The sequence below is a fragment of the Dromiciops gliroides genome, chromosome 2, assembly GCF_019393635.1.
Source record: "Dromiciops gliroides isolate mDroGli1 chromosome 2, mDroGli1.pri, whole genome shotgun sequence".
In the NCBI taxonomy this organism is placed as follows: Eukaryota; Metazoa; Chordata; class Mammalia; order Microbiotheria; family Microbiotheriidae; genus Dromiciops; species Dromiciops gliroides.
The window spans coordinates 693,400,948-693,424,659 of NC_057862.1; the positions used below are offsets into that span (position 1 = coordinate 693,400,948).

General features: G+C 49.6%; 1 protein-coding gene across 1 annotated transcript; it reads left to right on the top strand.

The window, feature by feature from the left end:
- The first annotated feature begins 5,901 nt into the window (after positions 1-5,901).
- Positions 5,902-11,491, top strand: LRATD1 (LRAT domain containing 1). Its single transcript, XM_043988757.1, is given in 3 exon segments — positions 5,902-6,039; positions 7,592-8,110; positions 8,112-11,491. Coding segments are annotated over 2 exon segments (975 nt in total). The 5' UTR covers positions 5,902-6,039; positions 7,592-7,615; the 3' UTR covers positions 8,592-11,491.
- The last annotated feature ends 12,221 nt before the right edge of the window (positions 11,492-23,712 follow it).

A 23,712-nucleotide genomic window follows, 5' to 3' on the forward strand; every position in this document is an offset into this window, starting at 1 on the left:
CCGGCCCGGCAGCACCTGAGCCTCATATTTCTATAGCACTTTACAGTTTCCCAATTGCTTGCACATCTATCACCCCATTTGATCACATAATCACGGAATGTCAGAGCTGGCCCGGGTCTAGGTGGCATCCAGACAGAGCCAACCCGACCAAGAAAGAAGCCTTGGACCCAGAGCTGATCAGCCCACGAGCAGCCTTTGCTTAAATATTCCAGGGAGCAGAAAGCCACCGCCTCTGGAACGCTGTCCTGGCTTACAGACAGGCTACCTATCTGGGATATTGTAGCCTTCCATCAAGGCAAAATCAGCCTCTGTTCCATTATTCCTAATTCTACCCTCCGGGGTCAAGCAGAATAAGTCTAATCCCCCCAAATGTACCTCACTTGGCCCTTGGGATCACGCAAAATCACGATGATGTTATTATGCTTCTAAGAGCCCTGTGGGGTAGGCTTATTTTTAGCCTGTTTTTGAAAGTAACAGCCAGTTTTTCCTCCCAACACAAGAATGATTACTCTCATTTTACAACAGAGGGAACTGGGGCTCAGAGACAGGGGAAATGACAAATATGACCTTAGAAAGGCACTGTGCCATGTCAGAAGAAGCAAGAGCCTATACTGGGAGGATCTGGGGTTGAGCCGCCACTCTGTTGTCTTCTGGGGGACTTGCAGTAAATCACTTCCACTCTCCAGGCCTCAGCTTCTTTATCTGTAAAATGAGGGGGGGAGATTCTCTTTTAGGGACGTTCCTCTCATTTCTGAGAGGGCCAGGAAATCCTTCCTAAATTTCAGTGGTCCTTCCATCTATCAGTTCTCTTCCCCTACACCCAGGATCGATCATCCAGGAAATTCGTTGTATGTAGAACCCAGGTACCCAGATGTTCTGTTCAATGTTCTTTCCATTACCTGGGGCTGTAGCTCTCTGCATACCATCTGGGCAAGGAAGGAAAAGCCAGGTTTTTCCATGTTGTCACTGCATCCGCTCCTGGGCTGGTACCTCCCTTATTTCTCAGGCTGGTTACTAGCCAGATGTTTACCATTTTCTACTCCTAGTTACCCATATAGTTGATGGTGTAGAGTGTGTGCAGGAGATCATAGAGCAGGTCATCCCCTCAGCCATCAATTTGAGGCCACTAGTCAATAGAGCAATGAGCTTAGTAGAGTCAAGAAGATGAGTGAATTCTGCTTCAGACATTCACAAGCTGTGTGAGCCTGAGAAAGTCCCTTAACCTTTCTTGGCCTCTGTCCTCATCTATAAAATGAGGGAGTTAGGCAGGAGACTAGATTGAACACTGGATCTGGGTGGAAGATTTTTTGTTTTTTGGTTTTTTTGGTGGGGCAATGGGGGTTAAGTGACTTGCCCAGGGTCACACAGCTAGTAAGTGTCAAGTGTCTGAGGCCAGATTTGAACTCAGGTCTTCCTGAATCCAGGGCCAGGGCTTTATCCACTGTACCACCTAGCTGCCCCCCTGGGTGGAAGATTTAAGTACAAATCCAATCTTAGACACTCACCAACTCTATGACCCTAGATAAATCACATAACCTCTCATACCTAGGAGGGATCTTAGATCATACACAGGTCATAAAACATAAGAAACAATACAACAGACGGCCAGATAGGGAAGAAGCAGCACCTGTCCAGTCCTTTCAGTATCTCTTATGACATTCCGCTCCCCTCTGTCTCAGAGACAACGTGTCCCTGACCAGGCACGTACCAAGAGTGTCATCAACTTATGGCAGTCCATGTACTCCCAATTGAACTGAGGGAAGAACATGCCCACACCAGTGTGAACCTCTTCAGAGCTCTGAGGCTGGGGAGGGGGAGGGGAAGAGCGCATTGTAGGATCTGCTCATTTCACTATTTTATCACCAAGCTCTGATAGGATTTAATTTCTATCTTAGCTCTCATTCAACATCATAAAAACCCAGAGATATGAGGCCAGAGGAGGAACAAGCTGCCCATTCTGTGTCCAGGGACAGGAGGAGGGGCCAGGACACACTGTACTAGGTGGACATGCTGTAAATGTTTGCACACAAAATTGGATCTGGGAAGGGGCAGGCATGGGGGGGAGGGGGCAGGGCGAGGGAAGGTAGTCAGCTCAGAGCCTGCAGCTGCTAAGAAAACCATTTGAACCTCAGATTTAGAGCTGGATGTGATATTAGGCACCCTCTAATGTAACAGCGAAGGAAACTAAAGCCCCACCATCACACAGATAGTAAGGGATACATCAAGGAAAGAGTGTTGCACACAGAGCTAGGAAGAAGGCTAGAGTTCAAATCCTGCCTTCAATACTTAGGAATATAAGACTGTATAGCAGTCACTGGGTGTCTCTGAACCTCAGTTTCCTCAACTGAACAAGAGCTTGGATGACCTCTTCTGTCCCTTCCATCTTGGTCTGGGATCCTCTGGCTCCAGCGACGAGTCTCTTTCCTCTCATGTCCACCCCACTGCCATTCGGAGGCCAAGACTCTAGCTAGGCCATCTGCTCACTCCTGGCTCCCTCAAGGCTAATGCCTGACCCTGTTCATTCCAGAGTGCATGTGGCAAGGGCCTGTAAGACCTTGTGGGATTCAGTTCGTGTGACCAGCCTTTCCTAAAGCTGTCCTGGAAAGAAGTGCACTGTGCTCGTGCAAGTAGCAACTAGGTAAGTCTCAGCCTCTGCCTGCCCTCCACAGTTCCCTGACCAATCAAGCTCTGAGGGAGGGAGAATCAGCCAGCATCCAGGACAAATTCACTTGCCCCACAGTCCTATGTTTATGAAATTGGTGAGAACTGAAGAGTTTGTAGGAAGGGAGCCTGAATACTATGGGTGGCTGTTTTGCAATTAAAGAAGCTTCTAAAAGGCTGGCTCCCTGCCTCCCCTCCCCCAAGCAGGCACCAACACTTCTGGTCTGTTTACATAAATAAATCTGGATATCCATATGCTCGAGGTAGGTGCGTTATCTTGTTCTCGGGCTTATAGCTTTTGAAAGGTTCACCTTTCCCTTCCTCTTCCCTCCAGAAGCCCAATTACCAGTTTATTACTAACTTTTATATAACTACCAGCAGGTCCCAGTTCTCGTCACTGATAACCCTGAATGGGACCATTGTGTTGATGGGAAGAGTAGGGAACCTAAGCCAGTCCTGGATTCAAGTCCTGCCCTCCCCTGCCCCAACCGGCCACGCTAGCCTGGTAACTTTGGGTAAGACATCGCTGTACTGAGCCTGTTTCTCATATGCAAAATGGAAATAATAAGAGCCTTGGGAAAGTGTTTTCCATACAGAGGACAATAGTTGTATTTGTTTTTCTCACTTTAACAGAACAACCTAAGGGACACTGATTGGTCAAGAGGCAGGCACTATGCCAGTCTCTGGCACCAGATGTCTTACTCTAAGCAAGTCACCTAATCTCTTGTGCCTTCTGTAGCTCCCAAGGACTTGGCTGTAAACTCACTGAGGTGCTATAATCAGCATTAGGAGAGGGCATTTCCACGATGGGAATTTCCCAAACTCTAGCTCAACAGGTCAGCCCCCTCACTTGTACCATGCCAGGGGTCCCAAAGATGGATAAGTCAAAAGCATGACTGGCATTGGAAGTCAGGGATCGGAACTACCTTTCGCCCCTTCACCAATCTGCAGACTAAGGCAGCTGTTTTCTCTCCACACATGAGATGCCCACAGAGCTGGCAGAGGGCCTGAACCCCAAGACCAAGGTTCTTTCTATCCCTTGGTCACCCGGCTCTCCAGAACAGTCAGGGGTCATGGCAATGAAGTCATGGATGTAAGAAAACTCTTCGGGACTAAGGCTGGAGGATTGTGCGTTGCCTGGAGGCAGGGACTGCTTACTTAGCTCCTTACTGGCTTAACAAATGCTTGTTATCAACGGGCTAGAAGCTGTGGGTTCAAATTCTATCTCTGAGGATCGTTTAAGTGTGTGACCATAAATTAGACCACCGAATCTCTGGGGCCTCAGTTTCCTCATCTGTCAAATGGGACCTAGCTCAGAGGGTTGTGAGGGTCAGGGGAGATAATGTCTGTAAGGAGCTTTGGAAAGTTTAAAATATTCTAGTGGCAGGTATTAATACGATTATTAGTTCTTGTAAAGTGTGACATGAAGACAAATTGTAATTATTAATGCATCCTTCGTTCAGTTCCCCATGATGAAGTAGAAAAGGCCCCGCAGAGTCAGAGGATGCATCTCAGTTCTGTCCCACTCTGCCCATGTTAACTAGGACAAGACACTTCCCCTCTCCTGACCCCAGCTTCCCTTTCAGCGGAGGTGTGAGCTCCGCTCAAAGACCTCTGAGCCCCCATGTTGGCCCCAGACTTGGGATCCAAGCCATTTCCCAGGGCAGCCACCAGGGCACAGAACTGCACAAGGTCCCAGGCCTGGGACCAAGCAGCAGAGGCGAAATGCTCCGACCCTGAAGCCAAGGCTCCGGGCTCTATGCATTGGCATGGCGCTGCGGGGAGACCTGCACCCTCAGGAGGCGGTTTGGGTAAGTATATGTGTGTCCGTACGCACCCGTGGTGGTGGGGAGGGGGGGGGGGCGGAGGCCCTGCTAAGAATCTTGTTGGAATCTATAGAAATGAGCTGAGCTGCAGCTCTGGCAGGGGGTAAGAGGGCAATGAAGGAAGGATGCTGGCTCAGGGCGAGCGAGGGAGGTGGCCCCAGAGGCGCAGGCTGCAGCAGTCCTACCTTGCTCCCCTCAGTCAGTCCGTCCGCTGGTTAAATGGGCCCAGACTAGGACAAGACTTAATGGGGCGGGGCTGACTCGAAGCGCTTTTACTCCCTAGGGTACCCGCTGGCACCATGCAGGGAAATGGGGTCTTGCTGAAGCTAGGCAGCCAAGGAAAGCCGTGGCCAGAAAGCGAGGGGAACACAAGCAAGAGAAAGCTCCTGTGGCCAGTGTGCGCCGGGACCGAAGTCCAGCCTCACGCGGCAACCGCCCACACCCGCTGAGCCTCTGTTAGGGGAGGAGGAGGCGACGCCGGCATGTGGGCGTGCGTGCGTGCAGGCGTGTCGGTGTGTGTGCATGGGAGAGCGTGCGTGTGTGTCGGTGTGTGTGCATGGGAGAGCGTGCGTGTGTGTCAGTGTGTATGCATGGGAGAGTGTGCGAGTGGAGGCATGTCAGTGTGTGTGCATGGTTGAGTGTGCGTCTGTGTCGGTGGGCTAGGGTGTGCAGGCGTGCCAGAGGTGTGTGCATGCCTGAGCGTGCGTCTGTGTCAGTGGGTGAGGGTGTGCAGGCGCGCCAGAGTGTGTGTGCATGGCTGAGCGTGCGTCTGTCAGTGGGTGAGAGTGTGCAGGCGTGCCAGTGTGTGTGCATGGCTGAGCGTCCGTCTGTGTCAGAGGGTGAGGGTGTGCAGGCGTGCCAGAGTGTGTGTGCATGGCTGAGTGTGCACGCGCCTGGCTAGGGGGAGGCAAGAGGCCGGCGAAAACCTAGCGAGCCGCTGGCAGCCCTGCCCAGCGCTGCCCGGCCGCGATTGACACCCTCCGGGGCCGCCCCCTGCTCCGGGAGGGGGGGAGGGGGGCCGCTTCAGCCAATGAGCGCCGGGTGGGGCGGGGCGCCCTCCGCGGAGCGGGGGCCTTGGGTACTTAGGCAGGCGGCCGCTGTCGGGGGGAGCCCAGAGCGGAGCGGAGCAGGCTGGGCAGGGCTGTGCTAAGGGTGGCGAGCGCAGCAGCTCCGCCCGGAGCCCGTGATCCATCGGGGGCCCCAGCCGGAGCCGGAGCCGGAGCCGGAGCCGGAGCCGGAGTCCGAGGCGAAGGCGGCAGCTGCCTGCGCTGCTGGCTGCGCGGGTTCGGGTCGGGGACCCGCGGGGTGGCCAGCTCCTCAGAGCCCCACGGACAGCGGAGCAGAGCAGAACCGAGCCGAGCCGAGCCGAGCCGAGCCCTTCCTGTGGAACTAGCGAGCGAGCGAGCAGGCGAGCGCGGCGCACGGTGCGGAGCATCCCCACAGCGCGCGGCCAGCACCCCCTGGAGCCGCCGGGGACTCGTCCGCTGCCCCCATGGGGCCAAGGAGACTTTGAAGGAGTTTGGGGCTTGCTTCGGGAGCAGGGAAGCCACCGGTACGAGAAACCACGCGGCGTTCCTTTCCTTCGGGGCTACCCCTTCCCCCTCTGCCAGTCTTCGGCTTGCCTCTCCGGACCGGGTGGCGTATTTCTGCCGGGTGCCTGCTGCGCCGGGGATGGTGGTGCCTCCCGCCCCTGCCTCCTCCTGCCTTTGTGCAGCTGCTCCTCCTCCCCCTTCTCTCCCGCTCCCCGCCAGCTTTCCCTGAGGCTGGTGAGGCAAAGAGGGGGCGAGCGGGGACCAGCTTCATCCTGTGGCTGCTGCGGCAGCTACCCGGGGACAGGTGGGGGCGGGGGGTGTGGGGAGCGCAGCTGGTTCGAGTGCATCTGGAGACGGTGGGCCAAGGAGGTTCCAATCCCGGCCCTGCCACCTACTGGCTGTGTGACCTTGGGTTGGTCATTTACACTTACTGGACCCCAATTTCCCCCCTTCAAAATGAGGAAGGGGATTGGGGGATCTCCGGGATCCCTTGCAGCGCTAAATCCTTTGATTTCACACACACACACACACACACACACACACACACACACACACACCTACACTATCCAATTCTAGTTATTAATTGAGAGAAGGGCATGTGTATCTATGACTGTGCCTTTGTGGACTCGGGGATGTTTTCGAAAGCTCACCCTGAAACATTAGAATTTGCTGTATTGAAGAAATAGGCAAGGGAAGTAGGAGGGTGTGTGTGTGTACAGTGTGTGTGTGTGTGTGTGTGTGTGTGTGTGTGTGTGTGTGTGCGTGTGTGTGTGTGTGTTTCTCACACAGAGGGACTTGGCAGGACTCCCGAGCAGTGCGCTCTGCACTGAGCTCCACTGAGAGGCGCGGGGTATCCCCGTCGTCACTGTCTTCCTCTAGGCCCTCGGGATCCAGAGACTTCTTCCCCAGGCACCCCTGCCCTCTCTGCCAGTCCCTGGACTCCTCCCTCCTAACGGCCAGCCTCCTTCGAGCCACCGCTAGCTTCCCGACCCACCCCCACCCCCCCCCCGTCCCCCTGCAGTCTGGACAAATCGGAGAGCTGCGCCCAGGAGCCCACATTCTTCCTTGGGCGCTGGACACGTCCTAGCACGGGGGCCGCCGAGGCCAGGCTAGGCAGGATGGAGACCTGGCCTCTGTGCCTCGGCTCCTCCACCCAGCCTCGCTCCTTATGGCCTCGACTCTGACTGGGCTGAGATGGGCGAGGAAGAAGGCTGGCCCCGCGGAGGCTAAGAGGAGGCCGTCCCGGAAAGTGCCTGACTGGGCTGGGTTGGTTCGCAGGGGCCCGGGGGCAGGCCGGGGAGGGCGAGGCAGCTGCAGGCCTGACCCTTGGGAGAATGTTTAGGGCCTGAACGAGCTGTGTCCCCGGGGCAACCCTAAGCAAACTTGTGCTCTCCAGGACCCTCGGAAAGAGGGATTTGTTCCCTTTCTCGCAAGCGGAAGGGCGGGCGGGCGGTTCGGGTGGGCTCCAGGTGGGCGGCCACCGCCTGTTCTCACTGCTTTTTCTCTTGCCTCCTCCTCTTTACTGCCTTTCTTCCCTGGATCTGGGACTGGCTCCTTTTGCCCCGCTCCCAGCTCCCCGGCATCGGCCTGTCCTTGATGGGAAACCAACTGGACCGGATCACCCACCTGAGCTACAGCGAGCTGCCCACGGGCGACCCATCGGGCATCGAGCAGGACGAGCTGCGGGTCGGGGTCGCCTACTTCTTCTCCGATGAGGAGGAAGACGTGGATGAGCGAGGCCAGCCGGACAAGTACGGCGTAAAGGGGCCCCCAGGCAGTGGCGGTGGCGGGGGTGGCGGCGACGGCGACGGCGACGGCGACGGCGGGGGCAGTCCGGGCCCCGGGACGCCCACCCACCACCCGCATCACCTGGTGCACCAGCTGGTGCTACACGAAGCCCAGTGTTCGGCCTTCCGAGGGCCCGAATGCATCTTCTCCAAAGGAGGCGGGGGCGCCGGCGGGGGCGCCGGGGACCTAGGGGTCTACGCCGTGACGGCCCTGCCCGCCCTCTGCCAGCCCGGAGACCTGGTGGAGCTGCTGTGGCTGCGGCCCCCAGCCGCCGCTGCAGCCGGGGAGCCCCCCGGGTCCGCGCCCCCCCCCGCCCCCGCCCCCGCCCCCGCACTGGGCGGTCTACGTGGGCGGCGGTCAGGTCATTCACCTGCACCGGGGCGAGATCCGCCAGGACAGCTTGTATGAGGCCGGCGCGGCCAACGTGGGCCGAGTGGTGAGTAACTGGTACCGCTACCGGCCTCTGGTGGCCGAGCTGGTGGTGCAGAACGCCTGCGGCCACCTGGGCCTCAAGAGCCCCGACGTGTGCTGGACCAACTCGGAGAGCTTCGCCGCCTGGTGCCGCTTCGGCAAGCGCGAGTTCAAGGCTGGCGGCGAACTGCCCGCGGGCAGCCAGCCCCCGCAGCTGCAGTACTATCTCAAGGTGCACCTGGGCGACGGCAAGGTGCACACGGCCAGGTTCCACAGTCTAGAGGACCTCATCCGCGAGAAACGGCGTCTGGACGCCAGCGGCACGCTTCGGGTCATCAAAGAGCTGGCTGCCCTGGTAGATGGCAAAGAGTAGCCCGGGACCCGCCGCTGCCTCTCCCCGGCCTCTCCCTCCCTCCCTTTCCCTTCTCCCTTTCCTCACCTATTCTCCTCCTTCCCCTTCCCTCGTTCACCTTTCCAAATCGGTGGAAAACTTCTCTATGTAACTCAAACCGACCCCTCCCTAACCTAAACAGGCCCATAGCCCCCACTTGCTGGCACTGAGTTCCCCACGCATGGCTGGGGATGGGCAATCATGGGGTCCTGTTCCTCAGACATTTAAAATCGCTGAGGTAGGAGCCATCTGGAGGAGGAGGGAGGAAGAGCTGAGGGTCTCCCGCTTGCCACTGAAGCCGCCGCCCTGGCCTTGGGGAGGGAAATCCTCTCCCCAGTGTAGGGACCGGTATCATGTGGGGAGGGTGAGATGTCAAGGCTCCAGTCGGAGGCCCCTGGCATTTGGGGGAATAAGGATGAAAAGTCCCTGAGTAAAACAGGCTGTTCCCCCACGGTTCCCTTTTCCAAGTGGAGACTGTGCTCCCTTGGCCTGGGGAACACTGCCCATACTGAGATGGGGGGGGGGGGGGGATCTGAGAGGGCCCAAGAACCTCAGATTGCCAGCCTTTCTTCTGGATCTCAGTGTCCTGGGATTTGTAGGTTTTTTTGAAAAAGAAATAAATGACAGCACTCTCCTGAGCTCCTGTGAATAATCCCACAGGAACTCACTTGAAGACCCAGATGAAGTGCAATCCAGGGTATTCTAACTTTGCCCTGGCCCTCTGGCCTCAGATCTCTTTGGCTTCTGGAGAGTGCTGGCTTCCCAGACAGCTGTCACAGCTTCCTGCATAGGTGTCATCCACCCCCAGAATTCCTGTGGGCTTCAGGTGGTTGTGGTGGTGCTCAGCTGGTGGCTGTGAACTGAGGAGGTTGCCCCACCTACCTCCCCCCAGGGCCTGAGCAGAGGCAGCCAGGTAGGCAAGATCCTGGCCCCTCCCCTGCCCCCAGGAAAGGGAGAGGGTGACCCCTCCTGGCAAACCTTATAAGAGCAGCTAGATCCCCTCCCTTTGGGCTGTTTCAATCCCTGGCCCACCTGGGTAGAAGGAAAGGGAGGCAAGTAGCAATTGCCCAGGATTGCCCAGGCAGCAGACAGGAAACCAGCATATCATAACTGGGTGACTTGGTTTGACTTTGCTAAAATGTCTGAGTCATTGGGACAATGGGCAAAGTTTACAGGAGAAAAGAAAAGAAAACACAGCCAGAACAATTTTCCAATTATGTCAACAAAGTCAATCATGTTGATGTTTTCTTGAAACATTTTAGGGACCTGCTAATAAAATTTCAAATTGAAATTTGTTCTTTTCATGGCTTGAATCCATGATGGTTTAAATAACTAGGGGCCGTAAAGAGCGAATTGGTAGCTAAGAACTTAGCTAACATTGCCTTTCACCCGATTTTGTTCTCAACTCTTCTGAGAATTGTTTTTGGAATACTGTCCTTTTATTTTTGTCTTTTGAAGGCAGCCCCAGGATAGGTGAAGTCTCTAATCAGCGAATAGATTGGACTGAATTTCTCTCAGTTCCAGAGTTGTTTTTAAATTAGCTTTTGGGAAATGGCTAATAGATTTCTCTTTCCTTCTTTTGTTTTGTTTGTCATGTGCCCCCTCTCATTCTTCTGGTAGCCTAGTTCCACTTCTTAATTTCCTCTTTTTATCACCCCCCCCCCATGAATCAAGAGTGGGGCAAAGTTTCTGCTCAGCAGCATCACTGCCCTCTCAAAGAGAAAAAGACAGATACTGAGAGATTGAGAGAGAGAGAGAAAGAGAAAGAGACCGAGACCCAGACAAAGATGGCCACAGAGAGACAGAAGGGAGAACAGCAAGTGGGCTGGGGCCAGGTCTTGTTCCAGGAATCCAGGTGGGGTGTGGGTTTGCAGCTTCCCCCCACTGTCCCTGCACCACCAGTCAGACTGGCTCTGACTCACACAGTACAAGAAACACCCCCAGCCTCTCCTGCCCTCACCAAAGAATCTGTCACCAAAATAGAGCTGGGGTGTGTTGGACCAATTGTCTCAGGCGATGACAAATCAGATTGACAGCTTTGATCTGGCCAGGAAGCAAACAGCCAGCCTGTTGGCCTGGGCTCTTTGACCCCAGAAGGCATTTGATAGATGTTTGAATTGCAAATTTCAAGGGGGGAATAAACTGAGGGATGCTGAGGATGGGAAAGTCTTCATTCTGGATGTTCATTTTTGTTCATCTTTTTTTCCTCTATCAGTTTCCCTCCTGCGTTTATCTCTTGTCTAATCCTAATTCTCAGGATTAAAAAATCAGAACATCTTGATAGATGTTCTTTGTTGTCCTGGTGTTTACCATTTCCGTGGGTGAGGTCATTTCTAAAACTGTGGAAAGTGCATATCCCTTAAAGAAAAAAAAGAGGGGAAAACCCCCCCAAAACCCCAACAACAACATTCATAATGACTAACTTCATTTTTGCCATCTGCTGCCCCCAAAGATTCATTGTGTCTTAGCCACTGCCAGACCCTTTTTCTAGTACTAGGATGGCTTGTGCTAAGGCCTCACTCCTCTTACTGGACATTTGTTTCACCCTTGCTGATATTTGATATCTGTGTCTTGGCTCCCTACTTTATTAAATACCATCTAACATATTTGTCCCTAAGGCTGCCTCCTTCTTAGTTTCCTCATCTTTGACTTTTACCCTCTTCCCTACACTCAGAGGACAGGGGTCCATGGGAGCCCCAACTCATGAAAGAGTCAACCTCTCTTTGGCTATTGACATGGGGTTTTGTTTCTGCTAAGGGCCTGATCTCTTGACCCAATGATTTCCAATGGAGGAGCCCAGACTGGGGTATGGGGAGTGGGGGAATTCTCCATGGTTTCAGATTTGCTGATAGTAGGTTGGTAATAAAGATGTTGGTTTGTCAGTTAATGCAGTGTTTGTTACCCCCCCCCCCACCCGGGGCCTTGGATGGCACTCTGGGGGCCCAAGGGAATGGCTGTAAAGGGGCTGCTGCTCAGCTGTCCAGGCAGACAGCTCCCGGTGAATGAGAATGTTGTTTGAACATGCATTGCCTTATTCCATGACCTTTAAATTAATCAGTGATGCTGAAATGGTTTCCATTACATTGTGTTAAGAAGAAAACATGATATTTACAAATTAGGATTCTGGTCAGATTGTCTAATAATTGTCATTCAAGGGAAAGAGCCCTGACTTTGGGTTCAGAGGACCTAGGTTCAAATGTGACTAATTTCCTTTCCTACCTTTGTGATCTTGGGCAAGTCATTTATGTTGTCCGGCCTCAGTCTCCCCATCTGTAAGATGACAAAATTGGGATTAGAGGACCTCAAAGTTCCTTTTCATCTAGTAATCTCTGATCCTATGATCTGTGTTCATTTCATTGTGTAATCATGGACAGGACCCTAACTTCCTGGCCTCAGGTGTTTTTATCTAACAGGTAGTTGAACTAGGAGTCCTCTGAGATCCCTCTGATTTCTTAATCATGTCTTCCCATAGTGGTAAAACCTCTTAAGGATGAGAGAGCTGCCCTAAATATGGACCCCTGGAGAGCTGTTGAAAAACCCTCCTTTCTATGCTTAGGTAAGGAGGCAACTTGTGTGATTAGAGTTGCATATGCCATCATGCTCAATTAATCTAGTGCATTTGTTAAGCTGCTTTTAAAAAAATATTTCCTATTTAAAACTACTTTTTTGCTCTAAGGAATGGGTCCATAGGGAGGGAGAGGGGAGGAATGCATCTAGAGATAAATGTTGTTCTAAAACAAAAATACCAAGTAAATAAATAAATAAAGGAAGGAAACCCAAGACTTTCAGTCAGAACAGGCCTAGGTTAAACTTCCAGTTCCCATGATTTTCATCTTTAATTATGAGAAAGGAAGTTCAAATTTCTGAACCAGTTTCCTTGTTCATAAAAGTAGGACCAAGAATATGTGTATATCTCCCAGGACTCTTGTGAGAAACATGCCTTGAGCCCTCCAGTGCTATAGAAAAAGAGTTTCTAACTGGACTCTCCCACAAAAAGAAAGTGTTAGAGTTGATCATTGTTAACAAGTGGATGGCTGCATCATATGACCATTCATTCAGAAACAAGTACGGTGTGATTATGATTATACAAAGGGCAGGACCATGTTGAGTAAAGTTGGGGTGGGGTGGGGTGGGAATATTAAAAATTGCAGTTTTATTCTGTAACCTTCAGAACAGTTCATGTTCTGTGGCAATTTTCAAGTTAAAAGAAAAACCAGTATATTTCACAAGTACTCTAGGAGGTAGACAGTGCACAGATATTATGTCCATTTTACAAATAAAAAAACTGAGACTCGGAGGGTTGATGTCAGAAGGGGCAGAGCTATGGTGCAAATCCAAGTGCTCTGGCTTTGGAATCCAACACTCACCACTATTGCACCCTGAATAAAAAGAGGATCAAAGAAATAATTAGTTGTCACGGTGGTTGGGGGTGGATAGGATGTCTAAGGATATCAATGGGATTCCAGAAGTAGGGCATGAAGTTGTAACAGAACTTAAGTCAAAAGGGATTCCTGAGAACTAGGCTTCCTTGGGGAACGTCACTCTCAATAACTTCTGGAGGTTGAGGTTGGCGAGCCTTCAAAGTGTCTCCTTCACCATCCTCAGCTGAACCCTGCTTTAATTCACTCCATCCTTGATGAATGGAAAGAAGGAACAATTTCAGGTCCTCTGTTGAATGATAGGGTTTTCCTCCCAAGGAGTTTTCCCCAGAGAAGTTTTGAGAAACCAAGATCAATAGACCAGGATACCAGACTGACTAGTCCAAGATAGTAGAAATCTGTGAAAAGGGGCTGCCCTTTGTTCTTAAAGACACCTGAAGGATGGAAAGGAATTCCATCTGGGACTTCTTTCTCCTTCCCATATGTCTTTGTTTAAATGATGAGGACTGTGAAATGAGGGGTTTAGTCTTGAATATCACCTGGCAAGGACAGCTAGGTCATACAGTGGATAGAGCACTGGCCCTAGAGTCAGGAAGAACCAAGTTCAAAATCTAGCTTCAGACACTTAACACTATTAACTGCCCGACCCTGGGCAAGTCACTTAGCAGCAATTTGCTCTAACATCTGGCCTATCTCTGGTCATCCTAATATCTATGTTGCCTCCAGATGGTTCTGGAGGAGAGAGTGAGGCTGATGACCTTCCACAGCCCTGCCTCACTTAAATCCAATCCAGTCCAAGTCACTTGCCTCCCAATGTCATCGTCCTCTTGGAGAATGAAGAGAAAAGACAACAGTAACCTCACAGAATTAAGGCACCAAATGGAATTGGGGGACCACAGAGACTGTAATATTTTGTCCTTTCATGTTGGAAAGGAAGAAACTGAGGTCCCAGGACAGGAAGTGCCTGTCTCACAGTGTAGCTGAGGCATAAGTGGTAAGATTGTGATTTGAATCCAACCCTTCTGACTCCAAGTCCAGTATGCTTTCCACTGTGCCATCCTTTCTCCTCTTCTGTCTTGGCTTTTTATAGGGAAGGAAAAAAACACATATTTTTCTCATTTATTTTAAGTACAGAGTTGCATGCTCCTTTTTATACTACAATTTTATTTATTGATGACTCTAGCCTTCATCCTTGGTAGAAATGATGAGGTCAAGATCAGTCCTGACCCTAGATGTTTATGGAACAAGATCAACAAGCAATCCCTACAATCCCTAGTCATTACAGTGACTAGTTAATGGCCGGGGTACTGTCCATAGCCTAATGCAAGCCAAGTAATGACAACCCAACCAATGGGGGAAGACCTACCTCTTAGAAGTAAATGTCCTGTAATAATCCTAGTAAACCAGTTCAGGGTAGATTTTCCTCAGACCCTATGTGTGGATTGGTACCTGCTGCTGATTGTTTCATGTTCTTGTTGAGTATCAAGGAAGCTAATTCTAAGAGTACAGAAGCAGAGCAGGAAAGGACCTTGGAAAGCTGCCGCTTGAACATCTCCCTACATTAGTGACTGAGGAGGAAACTGAGAGGGCAAGTGACTTTCCCAGGGTCTCACAAGCTAGGAAGTTGCAAAACCTGGACAGAGCAGAGGTGAGGACCTCCTTTTGCTATTTCACTCTATTCATGTCCAACCCATCAAGCAGCTTCTAAATACCTGCCATGTTCTAGGCACTAGGGATACAGAGATCAAATGAAGCTCAGTTCCTGCCCTCGAGGGTCTTAACATTCCTCTGAGAGGATACAAAATGGAGACAAATTGGGTTTATTCATGATCATTTGAAGGAGAAGAGTGTGCCAGCTATCAGAGGTTTTCCTAAAGGCATCTCAGAGGATATGGTACGGGAGCTAAGCCTAGCAGGGAGTTAGTGACTCCAAGAGAGGGAGCTGAGAAAGGCAAGGTGTTTCAGCATGGGGGAGGGAGGTGGAGTGAAAGGTGGGTTAAGCACAATAATAGGCCATTGTGGCCCTAAGGATGAGGGAATGGAGGAGTAATGCGCCACCACCCCCTGGGGGTCTACAAAGGGAGACTGGCCAGGATGAGGAGTTTCTATTTTAGACTAGGGGCAGTGGAGAATATGGAGGCAAAGAGACTAGTGGGAGGCCTTGGCAGTAGAAGCAGGGGGGGTGGGGCTGAGAAGAGCAGAGATCTAAGAGATGTCTTAGAGGCAGAAATGCTAAGACTGGGGTGGGGGGGCTGTCTGCTTTTGGGGGGTATGTGTGGAGGAGGGGAAGAGCACAGGCTGCAAGGTCCAAGAGGAACAGGGGGTTGGGGGCGGGGAGCTGGGAAAGAATATTTAATTTGGGACATTTGGAGTTTTAGATGAGGCCAAGACTTGAAAATATGGCTGAAATCAAGGTGAACCTCTCAAGTGAGGGAAGCCACAATGCTTTTCTTTTTTTTAATGTTAAAAAAGGAGTCCTCCCACTTGAAAATCTTGGCAAGAGCTGGCCAAAAATGTGCAACAATCCTGTATTTGTCTTTCTGAGATGATCGTCCCAGTAACGCCAAAATCTGTGTTTTCTTTCAAGGGATCAGATTTTATTTTCCTTGATCACATGGTCCCTGTCCAAAAACCTTGGGTTTAGGACCTCCCTTAAGAACTCGTTACACGAGACAGGACCAGGTTTCTGTTCACAGTCACAATCAGCATTTGGAAAGGTGAAAGACAGGTGACCCAGGATGAAAAGGAAGCCTGAATGGCTGTGGATATCTTTGGAGAAAACCATCTAAGGGTCATTGTGGATAATGAGCTATTTTTGAAACCATCAGGGTAGTGCTTACTTTACAAAGAAGGCCATGGCATATAGTTCATAGCTAGAGTCAGGAAGACCAGAGTTCAAGTCCTATCTGTGACACCTACTGTCCGTGGGACCCTCAGCAAATCACCTGACTTCTCTGTGCTCTAAGAAAAGGTGTCAAACTCCAATAGAAATGGATTTGTGATGAACATTGACTTAGAAGACAACAACTTGGCATTATGTAGGTTCTTCCATATTTTAAATTTATTAAATATTTCCCAATGATATCTTAATCTGGTTTGGGCTACTCTCAGGGGTTCCTCAGGCTGCTGCAAACCTGACAACCCTGCCTTAGAGAGGTTCCTAATCTAGAAACCCTCTAAGGCAGGGGTTCTTAACCTTTGTTTTGTGTCCTAGACCCCTCTGGCAGTCCCATGGAGGCTCCAGACCCCTTCCCCAAGACTGTTTTTAAAAGCAAAAAATAAGATACGTAAGATTAAAAAGGAAACAAATATCAAAATATAGTTTACAAATATGCCTATTTTTAAAATAAAATATTTTTATAAAATAAATATATATTTGAAGAGGCCCACATCGTTGAGTTTAAGAAGCCCCACTAGGACTCTAAGTTATAGAAAAGGTGTTGGTCGAATGACTGCCTTACTTAAGTCTTTACATGAACATGACACATCGGTCAGAATATAAAATTATAGTCTTGGAGCTAGAGGAGAGTCTTAGAAGCCAGCTAGTCCATCCCCTGATTTGGCAGAGGCCCAGAGGATGAGGCCCACAGAATATCCCAAGAACCCCATGGGCGTAAGTGGTGGAGGTGGGATTTGAACCTTAGCCCTCTGATTCTAAGGTAAGTCAAGTCCCTTTAAGTCCAGCCCAGTTCTCCTAAGCCTTAGCTCCTGGTTCTCACAGTTAATGAGTTGGACACGGGATTGACATAACCCATCCCACTGGGTTCTGGGTATCCCTTTACTAGAAGGTTGTTCTGGACGCTGCCACTGTCAGAGGGACAGGAGGAGGGTTCAGTGGGGGGGGGTGTGGAATAAACATTAGCAAATGGCTGAAGGTGAGAACTCCACATTTACAGCATATTTGATGGGCCTAAAGAAAAATCTGTCGCTAGCATGGTGACCTCTGATTCCTGACCCTTGCTGACAATGGGAGCCCAGCAAAGGGGACCTTAGCAGCAACTCTGAAGCCTGGACCTTGGAGGTGAGTTAGGGTTAGAATCAGACATCACTGAGTGACCCTGGGCACGTCTCTTTGCATCACTTTCTTCAGCCACTTTTTAGTCATGTCTGGCTCTTCCTGAGACCATTTGGGGTTTTCTTGGCAAAGACACTGAAGTGGTTGGCCATTTTCTTCTCTAGCTCATTTACATATGAGGAAATGGAGGCAATCAGGGCTAAGTGACTTGCCCAGGGTCATACAGCTAGTGAGTGTCTGAGGCTGGACTCAAACTTAGGAACTCTACCTGACAACTGGCTGCCCTGCTTAGCCTCAGTTTACTCATTTGTAAAATGAGGATAATCACACTACCTCCCGGGAGACCAGAAGAGATAGCTAAGTCAAATACCTTGTAGGCTCTGAAATACCACATACATAAATGTTACTACCATTATAGCTCTTTGCCTTTCTCCTTTATTCTTCTTTACTCCTCATGTTGTGGGTAAGGAAACAAGCTCAGGTGGGGGAAGGGCCTTGTTCATGGTCACACGGCAGCCAGCAAGAGAGGCAGCACTTGAACCCAGGTCCACCTACCCTCAATCTGGCACTTTTCTCACTGTCCCAGGATTCCTCTTTTGAGTTCAGAATTTGCAGAGGAAGTAAGGGTTAGGTTTTTCCTAACAGTAAAGGTTGTCCCTCACTGAACTCCATTCCTGCAGGAAGCTGAGTAGGTGAGGACACCAATAGCAGCCCACTGTGGGTACCGTCTTTCACGGGCGTCATCTCAGGTGAGCTTACCAACAGCTGCCCAGGGAGAGGAGGCCAAGAGGCAGGGCTGCCCTGCCTTCCTTTATTTCTCCAATTAGAGGAAACTGAGGCACGGAGAGACAGATGCTTTGCCCTGGTCTTGTAGCTCCTAAGGTCAGGAGCGGAGTTGGAATCCAGGTCTTGCTGTTTCCCGATGCAGCTCTCTGCCACTTCCCCTGCTACTTATTTCCTGTGAGATGCTCATGCCTTTGAATGGATGTTCCTTGAGGCTGGGGACTTTTTTGTTTAATCTTTGGCTCTGTAAGCCTGGTACCTAGCACAGAGGTGGTTTGGAAATTGATCCGTTGAAATAACTTTCAATCAATGAAATGTAAAGTGGCTACTTTTCATAGTTTGTTCTCTCTTTCCATGTTTGTTTGTTTTTGCCCTTTATCCCCCTTGACTGGCACATAGTAGGCATTTAATAAATGTGTGTTGGTTTTAACAGTCTACAAGAGTTGTTTGAGAGCAGGGGATGAAGGGATTCTTACGCCCATCTCCGTATCCCTAGCACTCAGCCATGGTTTTGCACACAAGAAATCCTTTCATAAACAAGCATTTACCGTGTACCTCTGTTTGCCAAGCACTGTGTCAAGATGCTTAACAAGTCTACATAAATGTTGGCTGGATAAGTGGAATTAAATTCTTATGTAATATTTGGAATGGATAAAATCCCTGCCCTTCCCCCCTCCCCACTTTTTTTCCAATTTCAAATATATTCAATCAGTAGGTTCTTCCAGAATTCCTACTTTGAGCAAATATCCATGATGGGCATGGAATTAGGAAGGAAGACTTGGGTTCAAATCTTGCCTTTGACACTTATTAGCAGCGGAACCCTGAGTTAGTCTCTTAGAGTCTCAGTTTCCCCCCTCATCTGTAAAATGAAGGGGTTGGCCTAGATGATCATTAAGACCCCTTCTCCAAGTCCATCTATGATCTATGATACTGTAACTCCAGTGAAATGACAGGAATGTAGTCTGGGCCCCCAGGAGCTTACTCCTGGAGAAGGGGAATAAGGTCTACAAATATAACGTGGCTTAGATCCCAGGGTGGCCCACTAGAAACAATACTGGCTTTGGAACCAGGGTCCTTGACATCACTATGGCTTTGGATACTTGCATGGCCTTGTATGTCCCGAGGTTAGTCATGAACTCTTCCCAGCCAAGGTTCCTGTATAGCGAGGGGGTGGGACCCTGGGCCTCCGAGGCATCTTCCAAAACTACACCTGGGATCCTATGAGGAGTTCACAAGGGGGATCAGTGAGGGAAGTACCTGTCATCTGGGAGATTCAAGGTGGGCTTCCTTGAATAGGTCACCCCTGCCCAGAACCCTGAAGGATAGAATTGATGTCAACAGGCCTGGGGGTTGGGGGTGGGGGGAGTTAAATCACTGTGAGCTACATTCAGTATCTAAGTACAAAATAAAATATATTAAACTAAGACTATGGCATGAAATTCCACAACTGCTGATTAAGCACCTACTATGTGCAAGACAAGGGACAGTATGGTATAGCAGATAGAGAACTGACTGCAGATTGAGAAAAACAGATTCAAACTGATTGTGTCACATAGTAGATACGAGACCAGAGCTCTGGACCTGATGTCGGGAAGTCCTAAATTCAAATTCAGGCTCAGAATCTTCCTAGTTTTTGATCCTGGGCATGTTGCTGAATCACTGTCTGCCTCAGTTTCCCCATTTATAAAATGGGAATAATAGCATCTCTCTCCCAGGGTGCTTGTGAGGATCAAATTAGCTCTTTATAAAGTGCTTAATACAGTGCCTGGCACATAGTAGGTGCTTAATAACTGCTTGTTCCTTCCTGTCACCCTTTAACCTCTCTGTTGCACAAAATCCCTTGAAACAATTTGCATTGCTGGAAAGAGTTTCTCCCCATGGATAAAATCCTGTCTGGATCCCTCCTTTTCCTTCCTGCCCTGTACTCAATTTAATAATAAATAAAACAGATACTGAAGAGGTAGCAGAGCTTGGCTCCTGCCCAGGGTACTGGACTTGGCATCAGGACACTTGGGTTTGAATCCCACCTGAGACCCCTATTAACTGACTGTGTGACCTTGGGCAACTGAGTTTCCTTTCTAGGCCTCTGTCCAATAGAACCAAACAGCAGCAGCCTGGCTGGGTGAGGAGAGAGGTTCATCAAAGCCCCAGGCTGGAGAAATGAGTGCCGGGTGTCAGAAGGTGGTCTTCTTGGAGTGGGTGCTTCCATCCCAACAGATGCCCCCAGCTTGGCCCTGATGAAGCTAAGGCCTATTGAGAACAGGAAGCAGGACCTTAACTTTCTGGGCAACCCCACTTCCCCGACAGCAAAGTCATCTCCTGATGAAGGTGCCTGCATATCGTTGAAGTCCTCCTCAGCAAGAGAGGGGAGCAGGCAAGGGTGAGGACAGTGTGACATCACAGGCTTGGATTCAGAGGACAGTGATCACTCCTGGCTCTATCACCAGGTCTCTAAAGGCCTTGGGTCACAGAATTGAGAGCTGGAATCTAACCCCTGGGGCCGGTTCGTCTGCCCCACCCCATTTTACAGATGAGGAAATTGAGGCCCAGAGAGAGGAGGTGACAAGGTCACACAGGGTAGAACGTGGCAGAGCCAGGATTGGAAGCTGATTCTCTGACTCTAAATCTGGAGTTCTGTTCACTGGCTCCACTGGAGTGAGCTTCTCCTCCCTGTGTGCCGCTGATGCCCAGCTGTGTAGAAGGAAGGGCCTGGACCAGGTGATTTCTGAGGCTGCTTCCTGCTCTGAGTCATGTTAACCCACAAACTAACTGTCGAGCCCTGGGACCTTGGGCAAATGTCATCATCTCTATAGAATGAAGGTGAAGGTACCTGCTGTCCTCACCTTCCAAGTTTGTTGGCAAGAAAATAGAGGAATGGAAATGCTTTATTAAGCACTGACCCTGTCCTAGGCACTGTGTCTAATGTTAGCAGATAAAGGTACAAAAAGGAAGACACTTCCTGCCTTCAAGAAGCCTACACTCAAGGAATGGGTGATAACAGACAGAGTTACCATTGGGGGATAAGGGTGGTGGCAGGAGACTAAGCTTCCAAGGCCATGACCTCTGGTGTAGAGGGAGCAGCAGCCAAGCTGATGAAAAAAAAATGGCAGGGGGGAGGTTCTGATAAATTCCTGAGGCTTGCTGAATGGAGGGTCCCGTGATCTTGCAGCTATCAGGAAAGGCAGTGTAGTAGAATGGATTGAGCCTCCTGCTTCTGATACTTAGCAGCCCAGAGACTTCATCTTTCTGAGCCTCGGTTTCCTCCTCTATGAAATGGAGTTAACAGCAAGTCTAGAATCTACCTCCATCCATTGGCACTTATAATATGCCAGGGCTGTTGTGAAGATCCATTGAGATGAGGTCTGTGAAGCACTTCCCAATCATTTCACCAAGCAATGAATTCTGTTTGTCATTATTGATCCTTCTCTATATCTATCAAGAAGCATTTACTGTAGCTGTGTGACCTTGGGAAAGTCACTTCACCCCAATCGTCTCACCAAAAATAAAAGAAAGAAGGAAAGAAGGAAAGAAGGAAAGAAGGAAAGAAGGAAAGAAAGAAAGAAGGAAGGAAGGAAGGAAGGAAGGAAGGAAGGAAGGAAGGAAGGAAGGAAGGAAGGAAGGAAGGAAGGAAAGAAGAAAGAAGGAAAGAAAGAAAGAAAGAAGAAAGAAGGAAAGAAAGAGAAGAAGAAGAAGAAGAAGAAGAAGAAGAAGAAGAAGAAGAAGAAGAAGAAGAAGAAGCATTTACTGAATGCTTATTGTGGGCCAGGTTCTAGAGAGCAAAGGACAAAACTGAAATAGGCTGCACCTTCAAGAAGTTTAAATTCTGTCCGGAAAGTCATGCATGATTGCACATTAAGAGGCCATATTATCTCACCATCTCATTCTACAGATTAAAACACCTGAGGCCCAAGGACACATAGATAGCAAGTAGCCAAGCTGGCATGCACAGATATAAGCCACTACTGCATAGAGGCAAAAGACATAAAAGGCAGTAGCAGAAGGGAGGCTCTGTAGATGGTGGGGGAAGGAGGGGAATTCCAATGGGTTCCATAGAGGAGGTGACCAAGATCACACCCTCCACTGTTAAGGGGCGAGGATCAGCCCCAAAGTGCTTCCATGCCTATGCCCAGATTACTGACTCCCATCCAGCCGCGGGCAAGAGCCCTAAGAGATATGGTCAGCTGGTTTGTTTGGCTAAGTGCACTCTGATCCAAGATCAGAGGTTAGCATTTCAGGAAGGGTTTACAGAGTAGCAAGACAACTTGTCTCCATGTGAAGCCATCACCCAATATGCCCCGATTCTCTAAATTCTCCTTCATGTAAATCTGAAAAAAAATTCCAGATTATTGGGGGGGAGAGTGGCAGTAGCATCTGGGGCAGGAGGAAAGGAGCTTGACTTAAGCTTTGAAGGAAGCTAAGGATTCAGATGGAAGCAGGAAAGGAGACCTGTGTAGGGATAGAAGAGACTCCATGCAAAGGCATGGAGGCTAGAGATGAAATGTCCTGTGAAAAACAGGAGGAAGGCAAGAGGGGCACCTATAGGCATGTGTATATGCCCATACATATGTGTCTACACATAGGCACAAATATCAACTTCTCTCAATAACCTACGAGATAGGAAGCAGGTGTGCCACTTCATTCCAACAAGATGAAGAAGCTCCTTCTACCAATGGACCTTCTCTATAACCTGGAGTCTGAGAGAACTGCACAGGGCACCAAGTAGCTGATGCAGTGGCCCAAGGTCACATGGCTTTCAAAGGAGGCACTCAAACCCAGGTCTCTGTCCCTCACATCAGCTTTCTATGTCCTACACCATACTCTCTGGTACATACATATATGCATATATGTCTGTGTGCTTGCACTTATTTGATTATAACAGCATGTAGGAGTATGTATGTGGAGATAGATGACAGAGAGAAGGATGATAGATGATGATAGAGAGATAGATGGTAGATCAATAGAAGACAGATAGACACATTGATAGATAATAGTCAGATGTTTGATAAACAGATAGATGGTAAGAGACAGACAGATACATAGGTAGATAGATGGCAAATACACACATAGATAATAGATTTCAACAAGGTTAAAGTTTGTAAGAGACAAAACCAGAGACATTTACTTGGAAAACTTTTCAGATGTAAAGGAAATATTACACACCTTGAAAGAGTCTGAGTCTTGAATCTCCAAATTGAATACCAGGAGGCCAGCAAGTCAGGGCACAGAATGCATTCATGCCTTTGTTCCTGGTCACCCATCTTGGTCAGATCACAAAATGACTCTGGGAAGTATAACCAGAGAAAGAAAAGACACTGAGATCCAGGAGTTCTAGAGTTGGGAGTTGCCATGCCATATCTGTTACTTCCTTACTTGCGTACTTTCTAAAGGTACCTACTCCTGCCCACCCCTACCCCACAAGGATTCTGTATATATTGGGCGTAGAATGTGTGCACACTGGAGTGTTCAAGGGAAGTATTTTATAACTGCTGCACTTGTTATGCCTTTCCTAATGACCTGAGCCTGCTGGCTGATTGTTAAGAGGAAGTACCTCACTGGGGGCTTTTGAGCTAACATTTAGACAAAATGAAAGGTCTAGTTCTCAGAGACATTGGTCTAAAAAGCACAGGGGAAGAACTTCTTTCATCAGACCTCCCCAAGGCAGTACTGCACGTGCTACTAATATGTATACATACATGGCATATACAAACATACACACATATATTCTCCCATCTTACAGATAAGGAGGTTGAGTCATCAAGAGAGGTGTTTATATCATTTATGCCAAGGACACACAGTAAGTGACAGAGCCAGGACTTCAAACTGGGCCAAAATCCCTTCTTCTAGCCTCCATCTAGACCACAGGTTGTCTGAATTATCTCATCATTTTCCAGCTGTCTTCACTGAAAAGCAGTAAGACTCTGACCCC